Source organism: Populus euphratica, unplaced genomic scaffold, assembly GCF_000495115.2.
Source record: "Populus euphratica unplaced genomic scaffold, PopEup_1.0 scaffold309.1, whole genome shotgun sequence".
NCBI lineage: Eukaryota > Viridiplantae > Streptophyta > Magnoliopsida > Malpighiales > Salicaceae > Populus > Populus euphratica.
This window is the reverse complement of record NW_011500043.1, coordinates 211,719-230,843: the sequence shown is the minus strand read 5'-3', so window position 1 is coordinate 230,843 and position 19,125 is coordinate 211,719. Positions and strand designations below refer to the sequence as shown.

Genomic DNA, 19,125 nt, shown 5'->3' with positions numbered 1-19,125 from the left:
TCAGAGGAAATATCGAGGTGAAACCACAAATTATAATTATATTTTAATAAAGAAACTAAGAGGTGAGGTAAAATTACTGGGCAAGCGTGTAATGTGCACTCTCCCCTAGATCACTTTTGATTGAAACAGTGCTTTTTTTAAAAAAAAAATCATTTTGATTCCCAAAGTTTTTTTTTTCCCCCTTGATTGAGTCCTTATATTGCAAAATTAGAAGACAATTGCTTCATATTTATTAACCAGGAAAAATTAAAAAGAGGACCAGGGTCGGAAAAAGCACTAAATGTAGGTGGTGAGTTAAAAATTGATGCAAAAAATCAATTTAGTCCTTTGATTTTTCATATGACACATTTTCGATCCCTTACATTTTTTCAAATTCAAATTTGGTACGAAACATTTTGTTATTGCTCAGTTTCTAGTTTAACGAAAAGGATAGTCAGAATTAAAAAAATAAAATAAAATCAATTGACATTAATTTCCTGAAAACATATAGTCCATCCTTTTAATTTAAAAAAATAATAATAATAAGAGAGCTAACTTGGCAACTTGCAGGCCAAAACTCCAACCGGCGGGCGTAGAGCATGCCAAAGGCGTAGTTTTTGCTGAGCAATGTCCAAGAACAACCCCCTTTACCACACTGTCTCACTCAGTTGGACTTCGTCAGTATCAGCATTGGGCCTTTATTTCCTTGAAACAGCTCCAAGTGCTTCTAAGACGAACAGCAACCATTAATTTAGCTCTAGATACAATAAATAAATAATTTTGGAACCCAATTGAGATTTTTCTTCTCTTTGGGGGGTTCAATTGACATACGGGTTGTATTTGTGGGGGAAAGCATAGCCCTTATCCAATTTGAAGGTCTCGAGATGGCTGGGAGGCCATGTGTGGCGTGCCTATTGCTACAGCCTCATGTGGACATAGAAAATGAAAAAGGAAAATTATATTCAATTGCTGAGTTATTAAGTGGTTTGTTGTCGTTTGAGAATTAATAAAAATTATTTTTTAAATTATTTTATAAAAAATATATTAAAAAAACACACAAAAATTAATTTAAAATTTAAAAAATATTTAAAAGCTATGTCTAATACCACTCAGTGTCAATCATTCTATACAGAAACATCATTTTTAAAATATTTTCCTCTCCAGCAGAAATGGTACCGTTAAGAGAATTCCAAATTTTCACTGTGCATTTTCCATAATCTATTGTACGAGGATCGGTTCGGTATACAAATCATCATTTGCAGACTTCAGAGGCTGCTGACTGCAAGAAACCAGCAAAGACTGTTTTTAGCAGCCCAATAGTATCTGCAGCGGTGTCCAAGGCATATATTTTGAAAAACAAAATCATAGATCCAAATAATATATATGATCAGCCAAACAAGGATATAGTAGTTAGTACTAGGACCGCGAGTGTTCTTATAATTATTCGTTGAAGGCGAATCACAACTTTTTACATGGTTTAACAAATTGTCAAAATTCACGTAATAACCAATATCATTAGAGATAGAGAAGAGGTACAAATTAAAATCAATGGAGGAGGAGGAATATTAACTTAACTCATCTCAACTCTCACTTTTCTCACACTCATTACTGCCCTAGGCAGTAGTACCTCTCTCTCTGTCTCCTCTCGTTCTTCTTCTGGTCATATATTGCTCATTCATATTGGCTCAATTTGTAGCCAAAGAATGGCTAACAATTGATAGTGGTTCCAGCTCAATTTCTCACTAAGTTCATGGCCACTACCCTAGTATGGTCGCAGGTATACGAAGATTTTTATCTTCATTGCCCAACAATCTCATTTGTCTCCAAATTAGACATTGCTAGGTACCTCCCACACTAACATAATAAGCATTGAAAAAGAAGTCGGTCCTCGCTGCCATTTGTTGTCCAATACTCTCTATAGATAGCCAAGATTTTATCATTGACTATGCACTCATCTAGATATTTCTATCATCAAAGTCCATCAATCACACCTTTTCTCACACTAAAAAATCACTCAACCAGATAACTTCACATTACTTCTAAAAAATATTTATCACTCAACCAGATAACTTCACATTACTTCTAAAAAATTGTTTATGCTTGTCTTTGACATGATACTCTAACCTTAACATTGACTTTGACGAGATCTTTTTTAGGCTCACACCTCACCAAGGTGTCTTCACTTATTATTATGGGGTTGTTGCATCCTCCATTTGGGATGCCCTGAAATGGCTTCAAGACTTTGACATGATACTCTAACCTTAACATTGACTTTGACGAGATCTTTTTTAGGCTCACACCTCACCAAGGTGTCTTCACTTGTTATTGTGGGGCTGTTGCATCCTCCATTTGGGATGCCCTGAAATGGCTTCAAGACTTTCTATCATATGCACTATGAATGAGATCAATACTACTGATTACATATAAAAAAAGAGTTACAATATACTCCTCACAACCCTCCCTCTTGATTTCTATATTTAGAGCTTTTACGCTTTTTGTTATAGTGCTTGCACCCTAAGAGATCACTACCACCTCACTCAAAATGCTCAAAACTCAAACCAATGTTTTTATGCCTTTCATCACAAGCAATTACAACCCTTCAAATAAATGCACATGCAATAACTATATAACTACTCTTTTCACTCTAGCATGTATTAGAAAAATCTTAGTTATTGTCTTCAAGAAGAGCATAGAAGACTTCTTATTATACAACCTTAACACAATTTATGCTATAAGCTTTATATAGGAACACATTCTTTCATTGCACTTGTCTAGTCTCATTTCAATATCTCATTGGATCTTACAGGTACTCCTGAACAATCTCCATGTGCCCTCATGCAATTTCTGTTCACTAGATTTCCTTATTCCTTGTTTATGTTTGATAATAACTACTCTTATCACAACAACTCTCCGAGTTAAAATAAGATGTCAATCTTTTATCTTTTGTTGTGTTTCTCTTCCTCCCATTAGGACCTTCTTAGCTTTACCTTTAAGCAATCATAGTCACCGAATATAACATTTTTAAAGAAATCATGTTTTCATAAGATCCTTGAACATCTATGTTGCACATACGGTGTCGCGACAATCATTTTTATCTTCTTGCATACAGAATAGGCACTGTACATATTCTACAAGCAAGAAGAATAATTAGTCTGTTACTTTACATACGCACAGTAACCGTCTAATTAATTAACTGGTTGTTGTGCTCATGCATAGGAACCAGTCCATTGTTGTTACGAGCTGGATCATCAGCTTAACTCATGCGGTTGGGCTCAGCCCAGCCTTCTAAAAAGCAGGCGTGATTTCATGTAGGCTAATTTCAGCCAATCTCTTTTTAGGTTGGCTAGGCCCAGTCAAAATAAAATTTTCAAAAATCATTTTGGGAAATTCAAGATTTTCCTACATGTTTTTTTATGTCAAATCATTTTGGGAAATTCAAGATTTTCCTGCATGTTTTTTTATGCCATTTTAATTAATATTAATTTATATTTTTATATTATAAAGATAAAAATCTAGTATTAAACTACCCGATTTTCATTAAAAAAAAATATTTTTATTTTCATGCATACAATCAAGTTTTTCAAAGCAAAAAAATCATATTGTATTTTTATACAACAAAGAAAACTTCAAAAAAAAAATATTTTAGCATGCATTTTAACTTTAATAACCAGTTTATTAAAGTCACGAGAACTTGACCAATATTTCAAAAACAATTTAAAAATTATTTTGTTTTCTTAATATCAGGGATTATAAATTTATACATAAAATATATTTTTAATATTTTCAATATAATTCTTTTATAGACATTAAAACGGTTAGGTTTTATCCCATAAGATAAAAACCTCTTTGCTGAGAAGAACTTTTCTTGAACCATAGACGGACCAACAATTAAAAACCATAACAAGACCTTCGATTTTCATTAGATAATAAAGCAATGCAGCTTATCTTAAGTAAGACATATTTGAGGTGTTAATACCTTTTCTTTACACAACTAGTCTCCGTATCCAATCTCTAAAAGTAGTTAGAGTTTCTAATGACCAAAATACTAAGTGACAACTCTTATTCCATTTTTTTCATTGATTAAAGATAAAAATTCCTTATCTTATTATATTTGCTAAGATAGACTTACCACATCTGATGAGGGTGGTGAGTGATTGTCGCGACACCGCACACATGTGACAATGTAAAACCCAACTATTCCCTTACCATCAACTTACTTATATACAAAAATAGTATTATGCAAATACTTCCATTAAGCAAGTTTCTATGCAATATTAAAGAGATCACAAGGGTCTCATTTAAAACTAAATCTTTTTAAATAGAACTTTTGAGGCCTCTATCTATTCATCATATTGACTTTCCATATATTTCCCCTTATTAGCTATGTTAAGATTGTCCTTTACAATTGATCTGAATATCTTCATTATCTACCATTGATTTCTCAACATCTAGCAACACTACCAGTGCAATAGATTTATTAAGATTGGTCTTATAATCGTCATCACTCTAGACCCTAATCTTCCACTTTCCATAAGACTGATTTTTCCTTCCTTGAAGTTGTTGAATTCCTTACAACAATCCTACACATGTTTTGGGCAACCACATGCAACTTTTTCATTACCATTTATGCATGCCTTTTCTAGTCGAGCTACCAATCTCATAATATCACATGATCATTTTCATTATAAATCTTGACAACTAAACTATATCATTACATTCAAAACGATCAAATTAGCTAGAAATAAGTTTGAAAGCATCTACAATTTGTTGAAAACAAATCTAGCATGATTAGATAGCCTAGTTTTAGTAACAAATCTAGTTGTATGTAGGATTATTCACATTGGATCCTAACCTCGACTTGCAACTTGCTAATGTATCAACAGACTAAATGTTGGCATAATGCTGACATGGCACTCTGGTTCAAGTTAGAAGTCTGGGTCAATTCATTAGTATTAAGGTTAGGTAAATTATTGCTAGTGAAGAATGCGTGGTTGCAAAAGGGCAATCCCCTCTTTGCAACTGTCTTATGTTAGTATTTTGCATTGTTTTTACTAGTGCATTCCTTTCAACCTTTTTTTTATGATAGAATATCCAAAACACATTTTGAACCACTTTCATTTATGGGTAAAATCAAAACACCTACTAGTTCATCTTCTTCACTTGTTAGGATTGCAAATGTTTTGATAATTATCGATTGGAGGTGGAACATAATTTTTAACATGATTAAACAAATCACCTTAGATTCACATAGCAACCAATATCATTAAAGATAAAGAAGCAGTAAAAATTCACATCAATAAAAGAGAAACATGAACTTAACTCTCACTTTTCTCATACCCATTATTGCCTTTGACAAAAACTGCACTAAAAAGCCCCCTTTCCCTCTCTCTCTCCTTTAGTTCTTCTTTTACTCATATTTTGCTCATTCGTATTAACTCTATTTATTACCAAAGGTTGACTAAATTTTGATAATGATTCGAGATCAATCTCTCTCTAAGTTAATGGCCATTATCCTAGTGTGGCAAGCATGTGAGGACTTGTCTCCACTTTCTAAAAATCTCATTTGTCTCCAAATAAGAGATTGTTATGTAGTAAAGACAAAAGTCCTCACATGTCAAATATACTAACATAATAGGCATCAAAAGAGAAGTGAGCTAATGCTCACTACTATTTGTTTTCCTAAGTCACATACATTGGGGTGAGAGATCTTGGTATCAGAGCCTTGCCTTTAGAATAAATATATTTCTTGTATTTATATATGTTATTTGATATTTGCAAAAATATTGACATCACAGGATTCATTAGTAATACTCACGAAGAATAAGAAATTCAAGACTTCTAAGAAGAAGTTTTTGAAGTAGAAGGTGTCTTTACTCAAGACATTTTAATTAATCAAGGTCTTTTTCTTGATCAGGTTAGTAAAACTTCTCTTACTTTATCTCCTGATGAAGTTTTTAAGAATCTTAGTACTATTTCTAAAATAAAAAATAAATTGTTCAATAGGAAGAATCATATTCTTACCTGCATTTTGCATTTCAACTAGAGAATATCCTTTAGCATTTCAACTAGAGAATATCCTTTAGATATTAAAAATACTCGAGGAACTACAGAAATTCCTTTAGTCCTTATGGAAGAAATTTCCCGGAAATTATCTAAAGTCCCAACAAACATTAGAAAAACTATTAGCTACATTCAGATAGGTAGCATAAAGATTATGTTAAAATCCACTTTTAAAGTAGAAATAAATTCCCCAATAAAGCTTGCTTTACTAGATAGAAGGATGACAGATCCTCAAGATGCAATCTTTGGTGGTATCCAAGGAAATCTAACTTATGATAAAATAATATTTACCTGTAACCCTCAATGCTTGATTTTAGGGTTGGGTGAAGTACTCATCCTCTTGATCACTTAGGATCTTTGGTGTTAACATTTCAATTTTTCTTTCTAAGGCAGAATGAACCTGTCTTAAACTTATTATGCAAGACCAATTAATTTGATTTAAAACCCTTAGTAATTCTAAGATGGGGTTAGCCATATTATCTGAAAGCTTAGACAGAAAACTTACCTGTGTATTTTCAGGGTTCCTCTACTCCAACATCAACACTGCCCTTCTTCTCTATTACGCGGGTCTTAGGTGATATTCAAATGTTATTCAGGAGTCTTATGACTACTTCCGTACTTACCGTCGATAAGCTTTTCTTCTTTCTTTCAAAAGAAATAATCTTTAAACTTTGCACAAGGTGTAATATGTATGTGTTAGAAACACATTTATTTTATTGGATAAACTTTAAGAAAGGACTACAAGATTGAAGGTTGTAGGATAGTCTAGAGGGGTTCAATTTTCGTCTTAACATACCGAGCTTAATGAAGTGGTATGCTGGATAATTCTTGAGATTATCTGTCTCATCTTCTGTTTCATGCCAATCAAGGAATGAGCTTTGAATAGAGATAAACTCTACGATCTTGTTCCTTAAGAACTTTCTGCATGTAGTATTTTACAACTGTATAAATCCCTTGGGGAAGCTGGCTAAGTTCTTTAAGATTTGTACCTGGATAAATCATGTTTATTTCTGAGACCACAATGAAATAATAATTTAACAAATTCAGGATCTGCTCCTTCGGTTACATTGAATAACCTAAATCCTTTTGATTGACTGATGAAACAGCCTTCTGTGGTGTTTGAGACTTCTGCAAGTCTATAATATTGGACAAATGTTTCCAATGAGATGAATTCATGTTCATCTAGGCCTTTTTGGTTGATTTTGTTGAATCTTAAGAAGGTCTTTGAATTTTCAATGACAGGGTTTGCTGACATTTTGGCTTTATCATAATAACTTGGGGTTTTATGAGTTTTTGGTGTTAAAAGATCACCTGGAGTGATTAATTTTGGAGATGTGTGAAGAGGGGTATTGTTCTTCATACAATAATCCATGAGGGCTTGTCGTGCAAGTCCATAGTTGGGATAACCTTTGTAACAATAAGGTTTACCTGTCACAAGCGGCTATACCGTCTGCCATTCCTTATAGCAACCTACATGAGGGCTATAGAAAATTGTGTAATGTTTAATCGAAATTTCTTTCGTTTGATTAACTGCCTGAGATACAACTAAAAAGGGAGCACTTGGCTCTTCTTTCCGGGAACCAGATGTTCTCCTTGAGAGGTGGAAGGTTCTTGTGAAGGAAGTCCACTCTTTTCCTTGGCTTCTGCCATTTTTATTTGAAATCTTTCAAAAAAACCTTTAGCTCCTTGAGCTTTATCGTTGATCTTTATGATCAACTTACCTTTCTTATGTTGAAAATGTTCAATCTTCAAGGATTTTTCTTCTATCACCTTTCTTGCTCTAGTGATTTTCATATCAGTTTGATTGATTTTTTCTATCAACTCCTTGGTTGACATTGTTCTGCAAATTCTCTAGAGAGTGTATCTGCAAAGATGTTTATTCCTGAAACATGTTCAAATGTTATAGAAAAATATTGCAACCAAAGTTGTCATCTAACTAATCGGCCTTGTTTGTAAAAACCGTGAATATTTGTGTTGAGAAAGAAAAACACATTTTTATTGTCGATTCTTGCAATGAACCGGACTGGAACGAGATAAACCTAAAATCGTTTAATGGTATTTATAAGGGCTAGGATCTCCTTTTCATTGTTGTGATAATTTTTCTCAGCGGATTTGAAAGTGCAACTTGCGTAACCACAAATTAATTCTGGGTCATCCAATTGTTTGGCTTTTAGAATTCCACCCTAATAATTATCTGAGGCATCTGTTTCAATTACCAAAGGTTCATCTTGTGATGGGTGATGTACCGGAAGTAAATTCTTGATTGTCTTTTTGATTTTGTCCACATATGTTGTGTCCTATTCAGTCCACCGCCAAACAATGTCTTTTTTTAATTTGGCCTGCAGAGGTTGTCGTATTTGAGCAAACTTTGGGACAAAAGAATGAGATATAATTCAATATACCTAAAAATCTTTGTAACTATTTTCTATCAGTTATCTGGTTGTCAAAGGCCAAGATATGTTCGCCCATGTGTTTCTGTAATTGTAATTGACCTTTGTCAATTATTAAACCTAAGAAAGATATACTTTCTTTGAATAATTGAGCTTTGAGCTCTGATAAGATTACTTCTATCTCTTTACACCTATCAAGTACTTGAGTCACATGAGTGACATGGTATGTCATTATCAGAAAAGATAATGATATCATCAACATAAACTCAACATAATTTTTCAAATCCTTTAAAGGTTTCATCCATATGCCGTTGGAATATGGATGGGGCCTGCTTTAAGCCGAAAGGCATTACTTTTCACTAGTAATGTCCTTGTAGGCAGGTAAAAGCAGTCAACTTTTGTGAGCTGTCATCTAACAGCACTTGCCAAAATCCACTTTTGTAATCAAAAGAGGAGAATATCTTTTTTTCCACGAACTTGATCTAAGAGCTCGTCTTTTCTAAGTAATAAGTAACCATCACCTTCAGTATTGTCATTCAATTTCTTGTAATTGATGATCATGCATCTTTTTCCTCTTTTTTGTTCCGAGTGCTTATTAACTAGGAAGGTTGGGCTGAAATGTGGGGACTTACTAGCCTCTATTAGGTTGGCATCTAATAATTCTTGAATTTGTCGGGCAAATTCATCTCTATCCTCACTAGTATATTGCATAGGAGGTACTTCAATTTTTGTTTTAGGATCTAATAACCTAATATTAGCTTAAAACTCATTTTAAAGATTCTAAGATCTAAAAGGTTGTCACTACAGACAACTTTTAATTTTGCTTCTATAGTGGATAAATTTATCAGACTTAAACGTAAATCTGTGTATGGATCAAGGTTTTGGGTGAAAGTATATAATCCCTCCCCCAATGTTAATGTTTGTTATTCTAGTGTGGTGGGTATGTGAGTGACTTGTCTCCATTTCCTAAAAATCTTATTTGTCTCCAAATAAGAGATTCTTAGGCAGTGGAGACAAAAGTCATCAAATGCCAAACATACTAGCATAATTGGCATCAAAAGAGGAGTGAGCTAATGCTCACTACTATTTGTTGCCCTATACTGTCTATAAATAGAAAGGAAGAAAAGGCAACATGTAGAAGCAAGAAGAGAACTTTTCTCACACTCATTGTTGCGCTTGGTAACAAGGCAACAACCACACAAGTATAAGATTGTTAGGTGGTGGAGATGAAAGTCCCCACATACCTACCACACTAGCATAATGGGCACCAAAAAAGATGGAGTGAGCTAATGTTCACTACCATTTATTGTCCAATACTCTTTATAAATAAAGATGAAGAATTGGCTCATGTTGAATCCAAGAGAGAACTTTTCTCACACTCATTCTTGCCCTTGGCAACAGCTACACAAGACCACCCCCCTCTCTATTTCTCTCCTCATGTTCTTTTTCCGCTTATATCTTTCTCGTTCATATTTGCTCTATTTATAGCTAAAGAATAACTAACAATTGATAATGGTACCAACTCGATTTATTACTAAGTTAATGGCTATTATCCTAGTGTGGTAAGTATGTAAGGATTTTTGTTTCCACTACTTAATAATTTCATTTGTTTTCAAATGGGAGATTGTTAGGGAATAAAGACAAAAATCCTCATGTATTACCATACTAACATAAAGGTCACCAACACTTTCATTTGTTATCCAACACTTTATAAATAAAGATGAACAAAAGGCAGCATGTAGAAGCAAGAAGAGAACATTTCTCACACTCATTGCTGCCCTTACCAATAGCTACACAAGTAGGAGATTGTTAGATAATGAAGACAAAAATCCCCACATACCTATCATACTAACATAATAGGCACCGAAAAAGGAGTTAGTTGGTGCCCACTCCTATTTGTTGTCCAATACTCTTTATAAATAAAGAGGAAAAACATGTAGAAGCAAGAAGAGAACTTTTCTCATACTCATTGGTGCCCTTAGCAACCCCTCTCCCTCTATCCTTTTGTTATTCTTCTACAGCTCATATTTTGCTCATTCATATTAGCTCTATTTAAAGCCAAAGAATGGCTAACAATTGATAATGATTCCAGCACAACTTCCCACTATGTTAATAGACATGGCCATTATCCTAGTGTGGTAGGCATGTGGAGACTTTTATCTCCATCACCTAACAATCCCAATCTCATTTGTTTTCAAGTGGGAGATTGTTAAGTAGTGGAGACAAAAATCTCCACATTAACATAATGGGTACAAAAAAAGGAGTGAGGAGTTGCTCACTACCATTTGCTGTCCAATACTCTATACATAGAGAGGAAGAAAAGGTAGCATGTAGAAGCAAAAAGAGAGCTTAAAGAGCTAGAGAAGGAGAGAGAAAGTAAGCTGTCAAAGGACAGCAGCAATGACTTCCATTGCAACACTGCTAAGAGAGGAAAAAAAGTGAGATTGCGAGTGGATGAATCCTTCTGCTTATTCTCTCCCTTAACAATAAAATTGACTTTTATGTGGATGTAGATAATTTGTAGAACAATGTTAAACATTGTGTTCCATCTTCAACAGGAAATTATCAGAATACCCACGGTCCTAACATGTAGTTCTTCAAATTTACGAAAGTAAGACAACTTAATAAGCCATGAGGCTAGGGTTGAATGAACATGGAGTCAGAAGTGCAAGGAAAAGAACTGCAATTACCTGGTAAGCTTTTGGTCACTTTCCATGGTAATATACCTGGCATTGCAAACAGGATTTAATGTTTCAGAGTTTAAGTCATGGATAATTCAATGCATGCTTTAATATGTGTCAGAACATTTGTAGGTTAAGATGGCACAGGTTGCACAATTTTGATGGTTACAAAAGCACTACACTATATGCTAGGGGTCCAATATTATCCAAGCATGCAACTATCCAAGCACTAGGCAACAAAATGTTGACACAAATAATAACTCAATGAACTGAAGGAACAAGTTTTAAAAGGTTGGTGGTAACAAGTAGCATTTTAGAAGTTATAGTTAATGACTGATTCAGAAAAGATTTGTTTACCAACAGAATGGATGCAAACAAATAGAGTCCTTAACAATAGGTTTTTCAGTTGCAAGCAAATGTGAATGTAGCCTTCTGATAAGGAAAGCAATATTAGAAAGGCTGCAGTAAATGTAAGAGAGGTGACGCACCTTGATAGTCCTATCTCCATGACCAACAAAAAGCTTTCCTTGCCAGCATAACAAAGCTGTTACCACAGAACCTCCTGGGATTGATCCAATGGGTCTAGTATCCACCTGAAATTCATCTCCAGACAACTCCTATAAAAAACAGAGCTTTTCAAGTTGAATGAAATGCTGAAAGGTCTAAATGCCAATATGCATTACATTAAAAAAATCTAAATCAAAGAAGTTAGCTTGTCAAATTCTATTCCACGAGTTGCTGGTAATCAATGCAGAGACTGTCAATTTATAATGTACCTGTACATTGACAATTTTGTCCCAACCTCCAGTGAATAGCCATTTTCCCTCCATGACACAAGCCAAAATCGCACCATTGTGGCATTGTGTTGATTTCTTAAACACATCATCCCTCCATGCCTGAAGGAAGCGATGAATTAAACACAGTGAAAAACAAGCAACACCAGCAAATGCACAGGGAATCCTTTCCTAAAATGGAGAGCTAAAAGCAATCCCAATCAGCCTCAACAGTTGATAAAACAAATTATTTTCCCTGTGGAACGAGGGGGGGGGTTTGGGGTGGGATCTGTGCATGTGGAAGTTATGACATGTTCTTTCATCATTCATGTAGCAAGTCTTCAAACACAACCTATTTTAATGGTGTGTGATTTTATTTCTTCTCTTTAACCTTAAATTTTGTTTAGTATCTAAAATTGCAGTATGGAGATAAACAAATATGTACAAAAAAATAGAGCACATAAAACCTTTATCTGTCCATTTTCATGGGCTGCAACAAGAATATTCTGGTTTGCAATGAGAGACAAGACAGATGTTGCAGTTCCTGGCAAGTCATTTCCCAACACTGTCAAAGGACTATGATCAGTTAGACTCCACAGACGGATGGTTCCATCCCAACTCCCACTATAAAGAATCCCATCACGTGCTGCTAACGTGGAAACTACTGATTTATGACCATTCATAATGCATGACAGGGTGCCATCCTAATGAAATCAGGAAAGGAACAAAAATTTTAAGGTCTTGTACATCCATGTAGCATATAAAATGTAGTAGATGGTAAATGCAAGCTTTACCTGCAATGACCAAGCCTTAACTGACCTATCTCCACTACCAGTATAGAGATATCCATTCCCTGCAGTGGTCAAGGCATGAATTCCACTATAACGCCAATCTTTTTGCTCATACCATTTCTTCAATGGTTCTTTCCCCATAGGAACACTGATGCTCCAGTGAAATATGCCACCTCCACCATCCCCACTAATGCATAATGGTAGTTCTTCATCAACATAAATTACAGCCATAACTTTATGTTCATGGCCCTTAAATGTGTGCTTATGAGAGAAGTCCTGCATGGAACATTTTCAGCCAATAAGCTCACTGATGAAGAAATTGAAAAAAAAAAAGAAAAACTGAACACATGTCGCCTTTATAGCGCATACCTGCAAGGACCAGACCTGGACTGTTTTATCAAATGAGGAGCTAAACAGAAATCCTCCTGCAAGAGAAAGAGTACTGTCAAATGAAAGAGGGTATGTTGATCAATCATATTCTCGTCTTTCCATCACTCTCTGGGGTAGAATAATTTTTCATCCACTTTGAAACTAAAGTCAAAATAAGGATAAACAGTGTTATGAAACTTGAGACCATATTGCAATTTAAGGTTCAAATCATGCTGATGAAACTTCATACAACCCAATATAAGGGTATCTTCCTTGGTCAGAATCTCAGTATCATTAATATGACAACAGAGCACATGCCTCAAAGGCTCCCTCCCCAGTCCCAACAAGTGTCATCTAACAAAAGTTGAGTGGTGATCTAGAAACTGAAGCAAGCTTTCAGCTTGGATTTTCCACCGGTCAAAACCGATATACTGACAGCAAAAATCCTGCTGCAACATAACCAGCAACGAAGAGAGCCTTATATTAATTACTGCAGTTTTGTCACCACATTTTGGAAAGTCACAGCATGGCATGGACTGCAGGAGCTATTTCCATGACTTTGATCTCTGAAATGATGATAAAGTCACCGGATAGCCTGATTGGGAACTGATGCTTGAAAATTTGAATGAGCATCTATAAGATGCTGACTCCCAAGTTTAACAAGTTCTTTTCAGTGGAAAGTAACTAAATGAATAACATAATTTTGCAATCTAAAAGCATCAAGTAAAATTTCATACCTCCAATGGCAAATCCTGTAACACAATCAAGATGGCCCTGCATTTCTTTGAACTTGACCTTCCCCTCCACGAGAGCCTCAGCGATATCTTTATCATTTCTCACGTCCTCGCTTTGATCTTGATTTTCTCCACTGTTTTTTCCTGCTGATTCGGATTTTTTATGAGTTGATTTTTTTATGGGCACCCAACATAGTTCTCCAAGAACTCGCAAATTCTCCTTATTCTCCTCATGGATAGCCTCACCCAATTGGAGAACAGAAGTATCATGCTGATGTCTAATAAATAAGTCCCTAATACACTTCCACGTATCAATAGCACGTGGACGATTCCCTGGATCAAAACTCAAAGACCTGCATAGCATCTGGTGCATTGGTTTCAATTCTTCACCGGTTTTACTTTCCAACAAAGAGCTTACTTTCTCCATCAAACCAGTGTAAAGACCCGAACAGTCCAAATTATTGTCTTCACTTCTTTTTGAAATGATAGAATCTACATGATCAGCTAGCTCCTCAAAGAATTCTTTCCCGATAAGCATTCTAAGGACAGTACAAGCTAATGTCCAAACATCAGAGCCAAGGCCAATTGGATATCTAATGCTACCACATTCTACCTCCATACCCTCTCTCTTCAATATCCCAAACAAAACCTCTGGGCTCACAAAAACCTCCTTTTTCAAAATCTCACCGACCAATCTCCCCAATTTTTTAACACTTAAACTTCTCCCACCAGAGCCAAGTTCCATAAGCCCCTCATGAACTGCCCTTCCCATCACCAAAACCTCACTCAAACTTAGACTCGCATGTCCAAAATCATCCAATTCAAAGCAAGAAACACCTAAACTTCCCACAATTAGCCCTTCCAAGTGCAATCCAATCACTGCTTCATACATTTCCATTCCAATCATTGCAAAACTAGATAAACCATCTTTTATCAAACCATTCTCAAAATCACCCAACACATCCAAAACATTCCCATTAAGTCTCTCACACACAAAATACAAAACCCCATCTTCTAAATCACACCACAAACCACAAACCTTACAGATTTTTCCCCGTTTAGCACAAATCCTCAAAATAAAACCCAATTCATCTCTCTTCTCCTCCTTCATCCCATTCAAAAAATTCATAACCTTTGCAACATAACTCAAATTAAAAACACATCCTTTCACTTTACCACTCAACAAACCCCCATCATTACCAACCTTAAAAAGCCTCACCTTCACCTTTTTATTCCCCTCCTTTAACAATCCATATCCTCTCTCTTTATCCTCAACAAAAACATCATCTCTGTCAAGAACCCAGTTCTTCCATGAAGTATAAAACTCATCAGACCATAAAGGAGGCACAAAGAAGTCAAAGTCTTGAGCAAGGACTGGTTTGTCAATTTGGGATTTGTTGATGGATTTCTGGGGATTATGATCTTTTAGCTGCTGAACCAGCCTAAGGAGATCAATGTTTTTAGGAAGAGAAGAAGGGCCTTGCTGTGATGGGTACTTGACAAGTTGTGTACATGCAGGACAGCGAATGGTTAGAGGGTATTTCTGGGGGATATTTTTAAGGCATGACTCGCAGGATGTATGCCCACATGCGAGTACTCTTGGAATAGTGTCCTCGCCGTCGTAGGTTGATAGACACACCGGACATTCTGGTAATTCCGGTAATTCCATTAACAGTTGATTTCCTTCACCAATTCATCTCCTCTTTGCGACTACAAGATACCTCGTGTTGGTTGACGATCTACGACGTCGTTCGAGTACTATTTTAGTCGTAGCCTAGTCGTTTGATCCTATCCATTAAAAACAAAAACAAAAACAAAGAATAAGATACTTGTGTTGCCGCAATTAAAATAAGTCTACGATAAGTATTTTATTCTTTTATTATTTAACTTTGATAGTGAAAAGTTATTCAATTTTGAAGATACATGTCAAATTCTAGTAAGTCCAAAAAAATACAGAACACTTGAGAAGTATAATTTAAAGATAAAATATTATTTATTTCATTTAAAATATAAAAATATCATTAAAATAAAACTTCTCATTTGGTTGCTAACTAATATGTTCATTAATATAAAATTAGTTTGGTTCATTTGATATTTAGCAATAACAATTTATATTTTAAGGTTGTTATTGTCATATTTATGTTACTATAAAATTATAAATGAAATAATTAATTAAAAAATAGTTGAGGATAGAGTTATCATTATCTTTTTGTTGTGATGTTTTAAAACCAACATAAAAAATGTTAGAATTCAATTTAAAAAAAAAAACATGAGAAATTAATTGTTTTTGTTTGAATTATAATAAATGTGGATAGTTATTAGATTAGGTTAGATGGCCAAACATATGCTTGTTAAAAAAAATCCACATGGTTCAAAATTACAAATATTTGATAAGAGATTAATAATGTTTTTAGAAAAGAATAAAAACCAATAAAATAATTAGATTACAAATAAATATGAAAATATTGGAATATAAAATAATTATGTCACTAAAATTATAGGATTTAACTAAAAATAATTTACTCTTATTATTTACCATTAACTCAATGTAATATTAAGATTATTTCAAATGATGTTTCAAATTATAGAGGAGATGATTTAAAAAATTATTTTTAGCTACTTCTTTAATCATCAACTTTATTTTTGGCATAATCTTTTAAAGTTCTCTTAATGATCTCGATATAAAAAAATATTGAAACCACAAAAGTTTTGATTGAAAAAAGTTGACTTGTTGGCTTGATTCAATAAGAAAATCAAGATAGATTCAATGATACAATGCAATCATATAAACACAATCTAAAGCTATGAAAGAAAAAGGATACATCAAACATGGAATTCAAGAAAAAAGATACATCAAACATGGAATTCAATTACAAGGAATTTTTAATAGGGCTTCATATTTGGATTGAACTCTACTTAACACAACCAATATAGAGGAGTTTATGTCAAATGAGAAGGATGATGAAGAAGAAAAGGGAACAGGATTACGCGATATCCATCTTCTATAGATAGAGGCTCTATTGATGACCTAAGGGAGGAGAAAATCAAACTCAAAGTTGGTTGAAAATCAGCCCCTCCCCTGTTGAATTTCCTGCAATCGCCTCCTCTCTTTCCTTTTTCTCTTCGTCGTAGCCTCCAACCGCCACCACTAATCTCGACACCGTCCTTCCTACGAAACACTACATCTCATCCATCACCCAGTAATCTCACCAAAGCTTGCAACACCTCTCTCTCTCTCTCTCTCTCCCTCTCTTCTCTACAAAACTTTTTTTTCTCTTCACCACCACAACCTCAACAGCAGCAGTAGCAACCACCCTTTCCAGCAGCTTCCACTCTTACTAGCAGCAACTCGGGTAGCAGCTCCCTCCTCAACTACATCAACAGCTCTAGCCGTGAGCTTTCCTTCTCCTTTATAGGACCCGTTTCATTCTTCTTCTAGCAGGGACCAGTGCACGCCGCCGCCCTCGTTACCTCCAGTCACACCGCGCACCACCAGCCAGCCCGCCAACTCTCTCCATGCCCGATAATTCTCTCCTCCCTACTCCACCTTTTTTTTTCTTCGTTCTTCATAGCCGTTGCATGAACACCTCCAGTCACACCGCGCACCACCAGCCAGCCCGCCAACTCTCTCCATGCCCGATAATTCTCTCCTCCCTACTCTACCTTTTTTTTTCTTCGTTCTTCATAGCCGTTGCATGAACAATTCATTTTTGCATGCAGTGGCTAATTAATTAGTCATCTGTTTGGCCCGAATTAGTTTTAGCCCAGCTCGAAAAGAAATTTCAAAAAAAAAAAATTGATCATTTTAAAAAATTTGTGATTTTCTTAAATATTTTTCTATCAAGTTTGCTTAATATTGGGTTGTATACTTATATTGTAAGTTACAAGTCCGATATTAAAATACCCGGTTTTCTTCGAAATATTAAAAAAAAAGGGAAAAAAAAGAAAAAATATATTTTATTGCATACGACCAAGTTCTAAAGAATTTTTCATGTCTTTTTTCAAAATCAAGAAAAAAATTACATCTTTCTCACGTTTTAAAAATCTAAAAAATAGATATCATAATTAGTTTATGATTATCCATTAAGGTTGGCCAAAATATCAAAAACCTCTTTTTTTTCAACCTTTTTTTTTAGGATTCAGATGTAGATTTTAATATTTGTGAGGTGTAAAATTACACGATAAAGTACACTCTCGGGTATTAAAGATATAAGGTGTAAATAATGGATAGAATTTACCCAATAAGGTAGAGACTCCTTCATGAAAGGTGATCTGCCTTGAACCTTAGAAAAGACCAACGAATAGAAATTCGACATAGAAAAACAATCAAATAATAATGCAGCTTACCTTAGGTAGGGTGCACAGGGGGTGATGCGTCTTCTCCTTGCACAACCAATCCCTTACTCAAACTCTTACAAACCATAGGTTCCTAGTGACTATAATACTAGATGGCGACTCCAAAGAACCAAGCAAAACACAAGTAATAAAAAAAATCATCAATCGATGCCATGCGAATTTCCATGCACGACACTAATACTTATAAATCTCATCGGGCATTCATGATTATAACTTATGTTAACAACAAATTAAGTTCCTTTCATAGCTCAATTATTGGTTATACCATCCAATATGGGCTATAAAAGTACTAAATATTTGTTGTACCAAATGTTATACAACATAAATCTAGATTAGTCATTTAACAAGCAAAGTATTAAAGAGTGAATAAGATAACAAATATAAAACATGTTATTATCAAACATTAAAGTCTATGTTAAGTTTACACTATACTTATTCTTACACCTTTAGTGTAACCTTTTTACCTTGACATAATAAACTTAGTTAAACATGATGAAAGAGAGAAGCATAGATAAACAAGATAAAAACATAAATAAGATAAAAGCTAACTAAGTAAAGGAAAGGAAGTGAAAGACATAAACAAGATATTAATAAAAATAAAACTCAAACATTAAAAAAATACAAAGAGAGAAAGCAAACCCCTAATTTTGATCTACAGACCAAGATGCCTAAATGCATGACAAATGTCTCCTTTTATAGGCCAAAATTGGAAACTATTGATTTGATGACTAATTGATGAGTGGGTGGCCAACTCTTGACTTGGTAATAATTTTTATCTTTTCTTGTCTGCCTAGAACGTTATTGATAATGTAAGAATTGGAACCGCTTGAAAACATGAAAGTTGTAGGAAATTATCTAAACTTTCTAGAAAAAAAAAATGAAGGTCATTTGAATTTCAAGAACTCCAAATATGAGTCAAACACAAAATAGTGCTCGGGTTGTAAAAAAGATCCAGACTTCTTTGTTGTTGCTATAATTTGGACTTGAAAATG

The 19,125-nt window shown here is 34.6% G+C and overlaps 1 protein-coding gene across 8 annotated transcripts; it reads right to left on the bottom strand.

The window, feature by feature from the left end:
* Positions 1–609: 609 nt before the first annotated feature.
* LOC105107310 (zinc ion binding protein) lies at positions 610–15,567 on the bottom strand. 8 transcript variants are annotated; one of them, XM_011001190.1, is made up of 8 exons: positions 13,781–15,566; positions 13,044–13,099; positions 12,678–12,950; positions 12,351–12,587; positions 11,887–12,006; positions 11,599–11,727; positions 11,120–11,155; positions 610–703 (listed from the first exon to the last, which is right to left on the bottom strand). In XM_011001190.1, the coding sequence occupies exons 1-7, from the start codon at positions 15,444–15,446 to the stop codon at positions 11,135–11,137; spliced, it is 2,502 nt and encodes an 833-aa protein (XP_010999492.1). In that variant the 5' UTR covers positions 15,447–15,566; the 3' UTR covers positions 610–703; positions 11,120–11,134. The 8 variants fall into 8 exon arrangements, with proteins under 8 accessions (XP_010999492.1, XP_010999490.1, XP_010999495.1 ...); XM_011001188.1 differs by lacking the exon at positions 610–703 and adding an exon at positions 1,047–1,258 and having other exon boundaries at positions 13,781–15,565; XM_011001189.1 differs by lacking the exon at positions 610–703 and adding an exon at positions 1,060–1,302.
* Between the last annotated feature and the right edge of the window lie 3,558 nt (positions 15,568–19,125).